General features: G+C 47.1%; 1 protein-coding gene across 6 annotated transcripts in view; it reads left to right on the top strand.

Moving 5' to 3' along the window:
• The first annotated feature begins 9,290 nt into the window (after positions 1–9,290).
• The window catches only part of BTBD16 (BTB domain containing 16), a 141,602-nt gene continuing 137,327 nt past the window's right edge, over positions 9,291–13,565 (top strand). For all 6 annotated transcript variants that reach the window (XM_033942722.1, XM_033942727.1, XM_033942728.1 and 3 more), the window contains exon 1: positions 9,291–9,461. In XM_033942722.1, the coding sequence (XP_033798613.1) occupies positions 9,448–9,461 (14 nt within the window). In that variant the 5' untranslated portion in view covers positions 9,291–9,447. The remainder of the gene's footprint in view (positions 9,462–13,565) is intronic.

The following is a 13,565-nucleotide window of genomic DNA, read 5'->3' on the forward strand; positions in this document are numbered from 1 at the left end:
TAAAGTCCCAGTGCTGGAGCTCTCTCTCTCCTCCCTCCCACTAAAGTCCCAGTGCTGGAGCTCCCTCCCTCCTTTCCCCACTAATGTCCCAGTGTTTGAATTCCCTCTCTCCTTCCCCCACTAATGTCTAAACTAAACTAAACTAAACCTTAGGTTTGTATACCGCACCATCTCCGCGTGCGCAGAGCTCGGCACGGTTTACAGAGTTTGACAGGAAAGGAACTACAAAGAAAGGATAAAGGAGAGGGACTGAGGAGATAGAGGGGGACAGGATACTAGAGCACGGGAGGTGATTAGATTTTTGAAAAGAGCCAAGTTTTCAAGTGTTTGCGGAAGGATTGGAAGGAGCTAGAATTTCTGAGCGGGGATGAAAGATTGTTCCAGAGTTCTATGGTTCTAAAGGGGAGGGATGTTCCAAGTTTTCCTGCGCGGGATATACCTTTTATAGAAGGGAAAGATAGTTTCAGTTTTTGGGAGGATCTAGTCGAGAGCGGGTTTGAGGAGTTCCAGAAGAGTGGGATAATGGGAGGGAGGACGCCATGTAGAATCTTGAAGGCTATGCAGGCACATTTATAGAGGACTCTGGAGTATACTGGGAGCCAATGAAGCTTGAAGAGGAGTGGGGAAACGTGGTCGAACTTGCCTTTTGCGAAAATAAGCTTGGCTGCGGCGTTCTGAATTAGTTGAAGTCTATGGAGGTTTTTCTTAGTTAGGCTTATATAGATGGAGTTGCAGTAGTCCAGTCTAGAGAGGATGGTGGATTGGACGAGGATGGCGAAATGAGAATGATGAAAGCAGGATCTTACTTTCCTCAACATATGGAGGCTAAAGAAGCATTTTTTTACCAGGGAGTTGAGGTGATCGTTGAAGGAGAGAGAGGAATCTAAGATGATGCCTAGGACTTTGCTTGAAAACTCAAGCTGCAGAGTGGGGCCGGAGGGTAGAGGGATGGAGGTGGGTAAATGGTCTGAGATTGGGCCGAGCCAAAGTAGTTTGGTTTTGGACTCATTCAGTTTCATTTGTACAGATTGGGCCCAGGATTGGAGGTTCGTAATGCATGTGGAGATGTTCTCAGCGAGGTTCGAGAGGTTCGAGTCGGTTTCGAGGAGGATGAGGATGTCGTCAGCGTAGGAGTAGAGAGTTTCTAGGGGGGATAAATGGAGGAGTTTCAGAGAGGACATGTAGATGTTGAAAAGGATAGGGGAGAGGGGTGAGCCTTGTGGGACTCCACATTTTGGCTTCCAGGCGGGGGATGAGGTACCGTTTGTGTTAACGGTGTAGGAGCGGGAGCGTAGGAATTTCGAGAACCAATCCCAGTGTTGGAGCTCCCGCTCTCCTTCTCCCACTAAAGTCCCAGTGTTTGAGCTCCCTCTCTCCTTCCCCCACTAAAGTCCCAGTGTTGGAGCTCCCTCTCTCCTCCCCCCACTAAAGTCCAAGTGATGGAGCTCCTTCTTGGATTTGTCAGAACTCCTTCTAAGTTAACCCCCCCCCACACACCTCCTAGAGGAACCTAGGGAAAGAAACTGTTCCAGAAATACTGATATTTGTTTGAAGCTTTATTTTTTCAATCTTGCCTTTAAAAAAAACACTCACTTAACTAAGCAAGTTATTTATCACTTGTGAAAAAAACTCTGCCATAAACCATTGCTTTCCTTCAGAATGAAGTTTTGGACTGGCTGCAGTTTCAAAGAGAAGACATTATATTAAAGCAGTGTATTGCAAACTGTGTGTCTCCTGAGATTTCTGGTGTGCCACAACACACTGGCGAAGAGGAGAGTCGTCCATGCTGGCTGCCTGCTTACAGAACATGCCTCTCGCAGCGAGAGGCACGTCCTGTAGGAAGTCAGCTGGCATGGACAACTCTTCTCCTGGCCGGCGTCTCTCCTCTTCTCCCTGCACCTCCCGGATCCCTGTAATGTTAGAGTCGTGGCAAGTCGAGCCTCGGCGCATGCATGGACTTTGACGCAATTACATCATGCATGCACATGACATCATCGTGTTGACTTCCAGGTGCCTTCTGGCCGGGGCACTGCATTTAGTGTGCCAGCGGCTGGAAAACTTTGTGGGACATTGTATTAAAGCCTTGAAATGTTCACTCCTCATTGGTTCCAGTAATGCAAATATTGTTTAACACTAACCAGCTCAACTGGTGTCCCCAGTAATAATGTAGACAAATGGTAGCATTACACGTTAGCAGCAAAATATGATTCTTAGCGCAAAAAAATCATTTCTGACAGAATTAAGTAGAAAATGATTCACGTACTCATTGCTTGCAGTGAGACTTCCATAAACATGCTGTGGTTGAAATTCACCGTGGTTTCAGTGGACCAGTTGAGTGGATCAGCGAATACTGCTGACTACTAGTGCTGTCCAATTCATGATTCAAATCGATTCACTGATTCAGTTGGGCTGAATCAATTTGTTTAAAAATAAAATAAAATTGGACTCACCAATTCAGGCCTGCTCTTGGTTTTTCCCTCTTCCGGAATCCTTCCTTCTGATGTAACTTCCTGTTTCATGAAACAGGAAGTTACATCAGAAGGAAGGACCCCAGCAGAGGGAAAGCTCTAAAGAGCTGCACGGGAACGGGGCTATCAGGGATCTTGTGGAAATCCCCTCCAGACTCTTGGGGAAGGAAGGGATTCCCCTGGGGTACCTTTTGAGCCAATAGATGTCAAAGGCACAAACCCTCTTTTGCAACTCCGTTGTTTGAAGATTGGGGAATGTCTCATATTTAACAGGTACATTGGAGAGATTGTGAGCCTGTCAGGACAGACAGGGAAAACGCTTTACCTGAATAAATTCATGTCAACCGTTCTGAGCTCCCCTGGGAGAACAGAAGAGAAAATTGAATAAGGAAAGAAAATGGGGTACCACATTACAAGAGCTTGCAATTTTTTAGGATTGTAACTTTGATATGATAAGCTACCTTTATATGCAAATAAATGCAGGATCCCGATGTAGATCCTACTGACTTCTACACATCCTTCTGCCGCCTGAAGCCTCTATTCCAAGTACAGGGAGAGGGGAACTGTTTGGGATAAATTCTGTTTTCTTTACAAACCTTTAGAGATGCCTCTCTTTTTCCTCTCCTCACCTCCTGGGACACGCAAACCCAGTAGAGCATACAAGAAGAAAAATATGATCTTCAAAGGTGTTTCTCTAGGTAAAACACGATTTGGGTTTCATAAAATGGCCCACTTTGTGATCTTTCAGGGTAATAGTTATAAAGGGTTATTTATAAACTAGTCGTTAAGCCCGTTACATTAACGGGTGCTAGAATTTAGGTCTGTCTGTATTTTTCTTTCTGTCTCTTTCCTCCCTCCATTTCCCTGTGTAGCGCTGTCTCTGCTTTCTTCCTCAGTCTGCACTCTCAAGCTGTAACATTACTGCTTAGCTTTTTCTCCCTGCAAGCATCTTTGCTCTCTTTCTCATCCCCAGTCTCTTTGCTATTTTTCTCTTCTTGCAGGGGTCTCTGCTCTCCTTTCTCTATATGTTCCTGATTCCTGCAAACTTCTGTTTTCTCTGTATGCTCTTGATCCTGTGTTTCCCTGTAGGTGTATTTTCCCTTTTTTTTGTATTCCTTCTTCATGTATGGTTGATTTATTAAAAGTTTTTTTATTTTTCCTATTTGTTGCATGCCTGTCTCCTTGGCCACTGTATGTTTCTAATTTTTTGCTTTGTGTGTTTGTTTGTGTTTTTTTGCTGATTGTCTACTTGGTCACTGTCAGTCTGTCTGTCTCATTGGCTGCTGTATGTCTGTATGCCTTTTTTTCAGTCTAACTCCTTGGCCACTGTATGTCTGGAAGGTTTTTTTTCCTGAATTTATCCTTGGGCATTGTATTTTTTATTTTTTTCTGTTTGTCTCCTTGGCTGTTTGTATTTTTTTGCTGTCTCTCTGTCTGTCTACTTGGACGCTGTATGTAAGTATGTCTGTCTCCTTGGCTGCTGTATGTCTGTTTGTCATTTTTTTTCCTGTGTCTCTCTCTCCTTGTCCTCTGTGTTTTGTTATTTTTTCAATCTGTCTCTTTAGCCCCCTGTCCTTCTGTGACTGTCTGTGTGTCTCTCTCTCTCTCTCCTTGTCCTCTGTGTTTTGTTATTTTGTCAATCTGTGTCTTTAGCCCCCTGTCCTTCTGTGACTGTCTGTGTGTCTCTCTCTACTTGTGCACTGTTGTTTGTTTGTTTTTTTCAATCTCTCTTTAGCTCCTGATCCCCTCTCACTGACCCTTGCGCGACTGCATGTAATTCCGGTTAGGTTTCCATGGCAACCCTGCTCGCGGGTCTGTGAGTGTAGGGCCGTTTTGTCGGGTCTGGCGGCGCCGGGTTGGGAAGAGTCCTGGCTCCTTTTTTGGTTTGGGCCCGTGCAGAGGGGCTCAACAGCGCACAACCACCTTTCCTTCCCTCCCTCCATCAGGTGCAGTGCAGCTCCACCAATGTTAAAAGCAGCCGCGTCGAAATCGGAGGCCTGCCACTGCCGTAGCACTTTCCCCTCTGCCTTGGTCCCGCCCCTTCTCTGACATATGGGACCGCAGCAGAGGGAACGTGTTACGGTGGTGGCAGGGCTCCAATTTCAAAGCAGCTGCTTTTAACATAGGCGGAGCTGAACTGTACCTGATGGAGGAAGGGAAGGAACGGTGGGGCAAATTTGGTCAAGGGCAGGAATTGTTTGGCGGACCAAGCACCGTGAAACCGTGAGGAAGGCCGCCGCAGCCTCGCAGCTAGGTAGGGGGACAACAATGGCGCTTATGCTCAAGCCCCCGCCGCAGCTCCTCTCTCGATCCTGGTGCGGTTCGAGAGAGGATTCGTGGTGGCAGCTTGAGCATAAGCGCAATTGTTGTCCAAGTTGCCGAGTTTGGTGACGTAAACCCGCACATGCGCACTAAAAAAAACCGGGACGGATCAGGGAACACGTTTTTTTTTAGTGCGCATGCGCGTCTACCATTTTATTATATTAGATGGAGGATAGGGCGAGTTGACCAGGGTTACAGGAAGCAGTGCTGGGAATTGATCTCACAAGCTCAGGGTGCTGAGGCAGCAGCTGTACCACTAGGCCCCTCCCTACATTATCATCTTGGCAATAGGAATACAGATGTGCCCTTCTGGACTCCTGTTAAGAAATGAGTTTGGAAATAGTCCTGCAGTGTATTTGCACTCAGCATCCAGGAAGCAAACCTGAGGGCAGGAATATTTTATTTGTTCTTGTATTTAGACACCACTTGTACATTCAGGTACTGAAGTCTCTCTCCCTATCTAGTCTAGGATCACAAAGAGCAGTGCTGGGCTTGAACCTGCAGCCCTAACCACTAGGCCCCTATCCTCAGGCACCGTTCTACATAAGATAGATGATGTCTACCACATGGCGCCAAAATAAGTGTGTTTAGGGGTGGAGAAAGACTGAAGTGCTGCTAGGCGCAATTCTCTAAAGAACCTATAATGTAGGCCTTTAAAACCCTGGCCTATAGTAGGGCACCTAAGTATGACTGACATGCACTATGTATTTATTTTTAGTAGCCTAAGTGGTACTTCAAGCACTTTCCCCGGTGGGCTCACAATCTATCTAATGTACCTGGGGCAATGGGGGGATTAAGTGACTTGCCCAGGGTCACAAGGAGCAGCGTGGGATTTGAACCCACATCAGGGTGCTGAGGCTGTAGCTCACACCACTGCACCACACATGGCACCCATTATGGAATAGGCCTATAGGGCCCACAGGTGACTACTGGCACCTATCTCTCAGCAACGGCTTCAGCAGCATCATGAGGAATATAATAAAACGCTAGGCCGCGCATGCGCACTCCCATCGCATGGGTCCGTTTTCCGTGAGCTGTAGCGACTCATAGGAAGTGCGCATGCGCGGCTTACGGTTCTTTGAAAGACGCAGTGGACTTTCGACGCAGGTGGGGATCATGAGAGGAGCCACCGCCACGTCTTTCAAATAAAAAAAAAAAATACGGCAAGGCGGATGTCGGCCGCGGCGGCTGTCGGCGGCTGCAGGCCGCGGCAGCTGTAGCCCGCCGCGGCCGAGCACGGAGACGGGCCAAAGTTTTTTTCAACTTCTCAAAGACGCTGCAGCGGCTCCTCTCACGAGCCGCTCCTGCGTCGGAGAAGGCGGCGATCGTGAGAGGAGCCGCCAGGAAGTTACACTGCTGGGGGCTCGGGCTGTTAGGTCTGTGCAGGCTCCTCTCGCGGTAAATAGAGGGAGAGGGAATGCTGTGGCTGCTGGACAGGGAAGTAGAGAAGGAGATAGGAAGAAAGACACAGGGATAGGGGCAGGGAGAGAGACAGAAAGACAGACAGACAGACAAAGGGGGCCAGGTAGGGAGAGAGACAGAAAGAAAGACAGCGGGAAGAAGAGAGACAGAAAGAAAAAGACAGGGGTATGGAGAGAAACAGAAAGAAAGACAGACATATATTCTACCACAAGGGGGAGGAAGGGAGACAGAAAGAAAAGAAGAAAGACACAGAGACAGGGAGAGACACAGAAAGACAGACAGACAAAGGGGGCCAGGGACAGAGACAGACAGAAAGAAAGACAGCAGGACAGAGAGAGAGAGAGAGACAGAAATAAAGACAGACATATATTCTAGCACCCGTTAATGTAATGGGCTAAAATACTAGTGAGGAATATAATCCAAGAAATATTTGGAATGTTGTTACCCAGCTTTTGTGCTCAGAATGTGGTGATCTCACTCTTAGGTCGTGCGGCTCATTGTGACTCGGGTCAGAACCTTCAGACCTTTGGTCAACGCTGAGTCTAGGATCGCTTGATCTTAAACAGGTTTGACTATTAAACAAGGTAATTTTCCTAAAAGAAGAATTATTATAACAGGAAGCATCAGACAATAGTTGAAAACATGAAATTAGTAGCTCTATGTAGAAGAAATAGAAGCTTAGAACAGGGTGGGGCCACATGTCTTCTTTTTTTACCTTTAAAAATCTGGCAACCTGAGTTGGGGATCTCTTCCAGCTACCTAAGTGGTGCACATGACTGCTGGATGGGTCAAAGTCAGCCCAGACCCACTTGTGGCTATACCCCTGGGTTGTAGTGGATAAATGTTCAGAAAGGAAAGGGCAGATTTTGGTCATATTATACAGAAATAAATGAACTCTGCAGTTTCTATTAAGTATTTCAATAGCGCTACCAGACACACACAGCACTGTACAGAGTCACAAAGGAGACAGTCCCTGCTTGGAAGAGCTTACAGTCTAATCAATCAAGATAGACAAGGGTAAGGGTTACAGTTAGAGGGGATGGTTAAACTGCTGGCTAGGGAGTAGGGTTATGAGTTGAAGGCTGTCTCAAAAAGGTGGGTTTTCAGCCTACTTTTGAACAAGGGAAGGGGCGTAACAGATGGATTCAGCTAGTTTATTCCAGGCATATGGGGCGGGGGGGGGGGATCTTCCAGCAGGAGAGGTTGGGTGGGGGCCTTCCAGTAGGAGGGGTTGGGCACCCTCCTGCCAGCGAACTTAGGGGAGCGGGGAGTTGGGTGGGAGCCTTCCGGGAGGAGGGGTTTGGCACCCTCTTGCTGGCAATTGGTGGCCGCAGCCATGGCCGCTATACGTATCACGGTAAGTGTAGCGGCCACATCTGTAACACGGATGATTCTGTATAGCACGCCTGTCGGCTTCTGAGACCGGGTGTCCTATACAGAATCAGGGCACAAGGGCCAGATTCTGTAATTGGTGCTTTCTCATTGCATGTCAAACACACGTAGAATTATGCTGAGTCTCAGTTGCCTAAAGGTCTAAAGTCCTAGCAGTGTCTACGTCTTTCTCCACTGTAGAGTCAGGTGCTGATAAGTGCTTAAGAAGATAGGTGCCAATCTCCCACTCTGTGAAAGCTCATTACTGAAGCCAATTTACTAATTAAGGACTCCTTTTACAAAGCTGTGGTAATTGCGTTGGCCACGCAGCAAGAGGGGTAAGTTAGGTGCCTCTTAAAGAATTTCCACTTTAGGACCCTTACTGATGTTATTTTGCCAGGGCAAACCAGTAGTGAGCTGGATCATAGGAAGGATTTGGGCATGAGACAGAGACCAGATGATTTAGCCTCTACAGAAGGTGGTATATTATTACTGTGCATTTAATAAATGATAAACCATTGCCTGGGGCTATAGTTTCTCCATCCCTGCTGCAGGCCATGAAAGAATCAGGTTTGGTATCAGGCCACAGGCTCCAGGCAGCAGATTGTCAGTGATGGGGTAACACCCCTGATGACTATGGGAGACCTAGAAGGCCAGATGTTTGGATAGCAGTTCAAAACTGTTGGTAGCTATTTATTTAGACGTGGAAAGGATGTAGAACTGGATATGAACAAAGTGTGTGTGTGTGTGTGTGTGTGTGGAGGGGGGGGTCTTTTATGATCATCCATTCAAAATGGTAAGTCAAAAAAATGGTCCTGGATGTGGAGTTTTATCTTCCAATTTTTCATGCTGTATAGCTAGCAGCTGGCATAGATCTTTCATAATGAAGAAAACAATAACTGGCCAGTTTGGATGAGACAGCTGGTCTTTTTCTGACATTACTATTACTCAACATTTCTATAGCATCACTAGATGTATGCAGTGCACATTAAAGCATTCAAAAGACAGTCCCTGCTTAGTAGAGCTTATAATCTAATCAAACAGACAAACAGGACAAGTAGGGGCTCAGGGAATATCTCAGGCATGGGTGCTTTACAAAGTGACTGGGAATTAAGTTATGAGCAACCTCGAAAAAGTGGGCTTTAAGCCTGGATTTAAATACTGCCAGGGACAGAGCTTGACGCACTGACATAGGCAGTCTGGTCCAGGCATATGGTGCAGCAAGATAGAAGGAACCTAGTCTGGAGTTGCCAGTAGAGAAGGGTTCAGATAAGAGAGACTTGCCTGATGAACATAGTTCTAGGGAATTGAGGAACTGCAGAGTAAATGCCCTTGTAAGTCAACAACTGGAATTTGAATTGTATGTGGAAATGGAGAGGGAGTCAATGAAATGACTTGAGGAGAGGGGTGACACTGGTGGAATATAAGTCATAGAGTGGAATTTTGAATGGATTGAAGGGGAGATGGTCATGTGGAAGACCTGTGAGAAGCAAGTTGCAGTAGTTTAGGTGAGGGGTGATAAGGGTGTGGCTAAGGGTCAGATTTTGCTGATATTATAGAGAAAGAAACAACAGATTTTGGCAATCTGTTGGATTTGTGCAGAGAAAGAGAAAGAGAAAGGGGAGTCAAAGATGACAGGGAGGATGTAAGTGTTGTCAACAAAGAGAGAGCCAACCTACCTAGGTTTTAGATGGGAAATAAATAAATGAAATAAATACATATTTTATTACTCTATTAGAGCTAGACTTATGTTTGAGCATGGCTGAGGTCTATAATATCTATTTCTCTCCTAGATTGTTCTTGGAATCTTCATTCCTAGCATTGACATAGGGGTTTGATCTCCTAGTCGAGGGTCATTCTTCAGATGCTGTTCTTAAGGTACAGTATACATTCCTTCTCATCACCCAGGAACATTAGTCACAGTTTCACCTTGGTCCTCTCAGCTCAGTTCATCATGTTTTGCATCTCCACTTAGTTCAATCTTTAATATTATTTTCTGATTCTAAATCTTCTGTGTTCATCCCACGCTTCTTTGAACTCCGTCACAGTTTCCACCTCTCTCGGGAGCGCATTCCAGACATCCACCACCCTCTCCGTAAAGTAGAATTTCCTAACATTGCCCCTGAATCTACCACCCCTCAACCTCAAATTATGTCCTCTGGTTTTACCATTTTCCTTTCTCTGGAAAAGATTTTGTTCTACGTTAATACCCTTTAAGTATTTGAACGTCTGAATCATATCTCCCCTGTCCCTCCTTTCCTCTAGGGTATACATATTCAGGGCTTCCAGTCTCTCCTCATACACCTTCTAGCACAAGCCTCCTATCATTTTCGTCACCCTCCTCTGGACCGCCTCAAGTCTTCTTACGTCTTTCGCCAGATACGGTCTCCAAAACTGAACACAATACTCCAAGTGGGGCCTTACCAATGACCTGTACAGGGGCATCAACACCTTCTTCCTTCTACTGGCTATGCCTCTCTTTATACAGCCCAGCATCCTTCCAGCAGTAGCCACCGCCTTGTCACACTGTTTTTTCGCCCTTAGATCTTTGGACACTATCACCCCAAGGTCCCTCTCCCCGTCCATGCATATCAGCTTCTCACCTCCCAGCATATACGGTTCCTTCCGATTATTAATCCCCAAATGCATTACTCTGCATTTCTTTGCATTGAATTTTGGTGCTCAACCTTTTGAGTTCATGATTCTTTCTAATTGTCTTCAGCTGGCTCCTGAATGCCTTTAAAACTTAAATCCAAATCTGAGACTGCAGTTGATAAGAGAGTAGGATGCTTGATCTACATTCTAAACAGCTACTCCCAGGATAAATAACAAAACATGATTTTACAAAAATAATTCCCTGCACAGTCAAGCCTGCAAGGATTACTAGATGTCTTTCAGCAGCTCCCCTCCCTCCCTCCCCCTTACCTTTGTGGCCAAGTCAAAATGATCTACCAACAATAAAATTTTAAAAACACAAAGCACGCTGTACGCAGAGAAAATGTTAATTATCATTTATATTCCGCGGATTTTCAAAGAGGTCAAGGCAGATGACTTTATGCAATATCACCTCAGTAACAACTATACAAAAATAGACAAATTTTCCCCCTCCCTTTTTACTAAAACGTGATAGCAGTTTTTAGCGCAGGGAGCTGTGCTGAATGCCCCACGCTGCTCTCAACGCTCATAGGCTCATTGCGCTAAAAAACGCTATTGCGGTTTAGTAAAAGGGGGCCATTGTGCAAAATATAGACAGCATATATAAATTCTCAAAGCAGACACATTTTGATCACTAAATTGAAAATAAAATCATTTTTCCTACCTTTGGTAATTTCATCAGTCTCTGGTTGCACTTTATTCTTCTGACTGTGCATCCAATATTTCTTCCCTTCTTTCAGCCTCCTGTATGCTTCCTCTCCTCCAGACCTCATTCCCTCCCCAAACTTTTTCTTTGTTTCACCCTGCCCCTTCTTTCTTTTTCTCTCTCTCCATACCCCCTTTCTTTCTGTATGTCTGTTTTTCTCTCTCTCTCACCCTGCCCCTTCTTTCTTTTTCTCTCTCTCCATACCCCCTTTCTTTCTGTATGTCTGTTTTTCTCTCTCTCTCACCCTGCCCCCTTCTTTCTTTCTCTCTCCACACCCTCTTTCGTTCTGTATGTCTGTCTTTCTCTCTCTCTCCGTGCCCCATTTTTCTTTGTTTCACCCTGCCCCCTTTCTTTCTTTCTGGCTTCCTGTCCCCCCCTTTCTTTCTTTCTCCCTGCCCTCCCCTATGCCACCACCATTGGGAAAATGCTGCCACCACCACTGGGGAATAGGCTGCCACTGCCGCCATCGGGAACAGGCCGGCGCCGAGTTCGCCCTACTTCTCTTCCCTGCGGGGCCGACCAACTCTCGCCACCCGACGTCAATTCTAACGTCGGAGAGGACGTTCTAGGCCAGCCAGGCAGCGATTGGCTGGCCCAGAACATCCTCTCCGACATCAGAATTGACGCGAGTGGTGAGAGTTGGTCGGCCCCATAGGGAAAAGCTGGGAGAACTTGGTGCCGGCCTGTTCCCGATGGCGGCGGTGGCACTCAAGTAGCTAAAGAGCCACAGTTTGCCGGCCTAGGGAGAACACTGGAGGGTGGCCAGCTATGCACCCCCTTGGGATGTAAACCCGGGGTGGGGCGGACCGTCCCCCCACCCTCCCCCACCTTGGTATGCCACTATCTATACCTCCCTCCCTATGACCAAATATTCTCCTTTCTTCTATTCCCCGTGTACACAACCATCTCTTTCCCTCCCTTCCTCTCTCCCAAGTCCATGCCTTCTGTGTCCAAAAACCCATTCCCTCCCCCACCTCAGCATCTCTTTCCCTCCCTTCTTCTCTCCCAAGTTCATGCCTTCTGTGTCCAAAAACCCATTCCCTCCCCCACCTCAGCATCTCTTTCCCTCCCTTCTTCTCTCCCAAGTTCATGCCTTCGGTGTCCAAAAACCCATTCCATCCCCCACCTCAGCATCTCTTTCCCTCCCTTCCTATCTCCCAAGTCCATGCTTTCTGTGTCCAAAAACCCATTCCATCCCCCACCTCAGCATCTCTTTCCCTCCCTTCCTCTCTCCCAAGTTCATGCCTTGTGTCCAAAACGCACTCCCTCCCCCCTTTTGTGTTCCGCGTTTGCCTCCCAGCCCATCTTTGCAACTTTCTCAGCAAAATGGAGCTCGAGCCGAGAGGCTTGTCTCCTGTTTCCTGCCTCTGCCGCACACAAATAGCCGACTGGAAGTATTCTCCGACGTCAGCGCTGACATCGGAGGGCAGGCTTTGCTTAAGTCCTCCCTCCAACATCAGCGCTGACATCGGGGAACACTTCCGATCGGTTATATGTGAGCGGCAGGGCAGGTAGGAACAGAAGACTAGCCTCGCGGCTGGAGATGTATTTAACTCCGCAGGTCCCCCGTCCTGTTCTCTCCTGTGCACCTGGGGAGGACCTCCCCTCCTAGATACGCCAATGGGACCGGCACCGGTCCGCGGACCGGCGGTTGAAGAACTGTGGCCTAGGACCCTGGGGGAGCCCGGGCCCCCTGTCAGCTCCGGGCCCCTGAATGCAGGACTGGTAGTACTGCCCTGATGGCGGCCCTGGGTGGGGGGGGGGGGGGGCAGTGATGGTGGCTTTCACTGGGGGCTGGGAGGTCAAGCAGCTTGCTTCAGATTTTGGAAGTGGGAGAGTTTTAGTTTCAGACAAAAATGCACTCGCATTTTCAGCCAAAACAGAAACATGGCCAAATACAGATTTTGGGCCAGTTTCAGCACCAAAACTGAACCCAAAATTTGTATGGCCTCTGTCACTGATGATATATTGAAACCCTCCACTCAGTGTGCATCTCTTGGGCGTTCCAGGCGTCCACCATCCTCTCTGTGAAAATATTTAGATGTATCACCTCCTCTTATAGCTCAATGTGTGTCGGAGGCTAAGAAAGCAAATAGATTGTTAGGAATTATCAGGAAGGGAATGGAAAAAAATAAGAAAATGTTATAATGCCTTTGTATTGCTCTATGGTTCAGTCGCACCTCGAATATTGTGTGCAGTTCTGGTCGCCGTATCTCAAAAAAGATATAGCGGAATTAGAAAAGGTACAGAGGAAGGCGACAAAAATGATAAAAGGGTTGGGACGGTACGGGCAGGGCTCCGTACGGTTGGGCAGCTCTGGCAGGATGGGCAGATGCTGCCCTTTGAGTCCCTACAAGAAGAATATGGCCTGCCTGTGGAGGATGCATTTACCTACATGCAATTATGGCTTTTTCTAGCCAAGCATGCTTTCTGGGATCTTGGCTTGGAAGAAACTAAGTTAGAATAGGGGTTCAGGAAGGGGGTGGGCATTTCCAGTTTATATGGGACTCTCCTAGCACGGGATGATCCGATGGATTGTTATAGGACCCGTTGGGAGCAAGAGCTGGGTAGAAGTTTTGGGGACCCAGCATGGTTAGTATTATACTGTATCAAAGTTTATT

The sequence above is a fragment of the Geotrypetes seraphini genome, chromosome 4 (assembly GCF_902459505.1).
Source record: "Geotrypetes seraphini chromosome 4, aGeoSer1.1, whole genome shotgun sequence".
Lineage (NCBI taxonomy): Eukaryota > Metazoa > Chordata > Amphibia > Gymnophiona > Dermophiidae > Geotrypetes > Geotrypetes seraphini.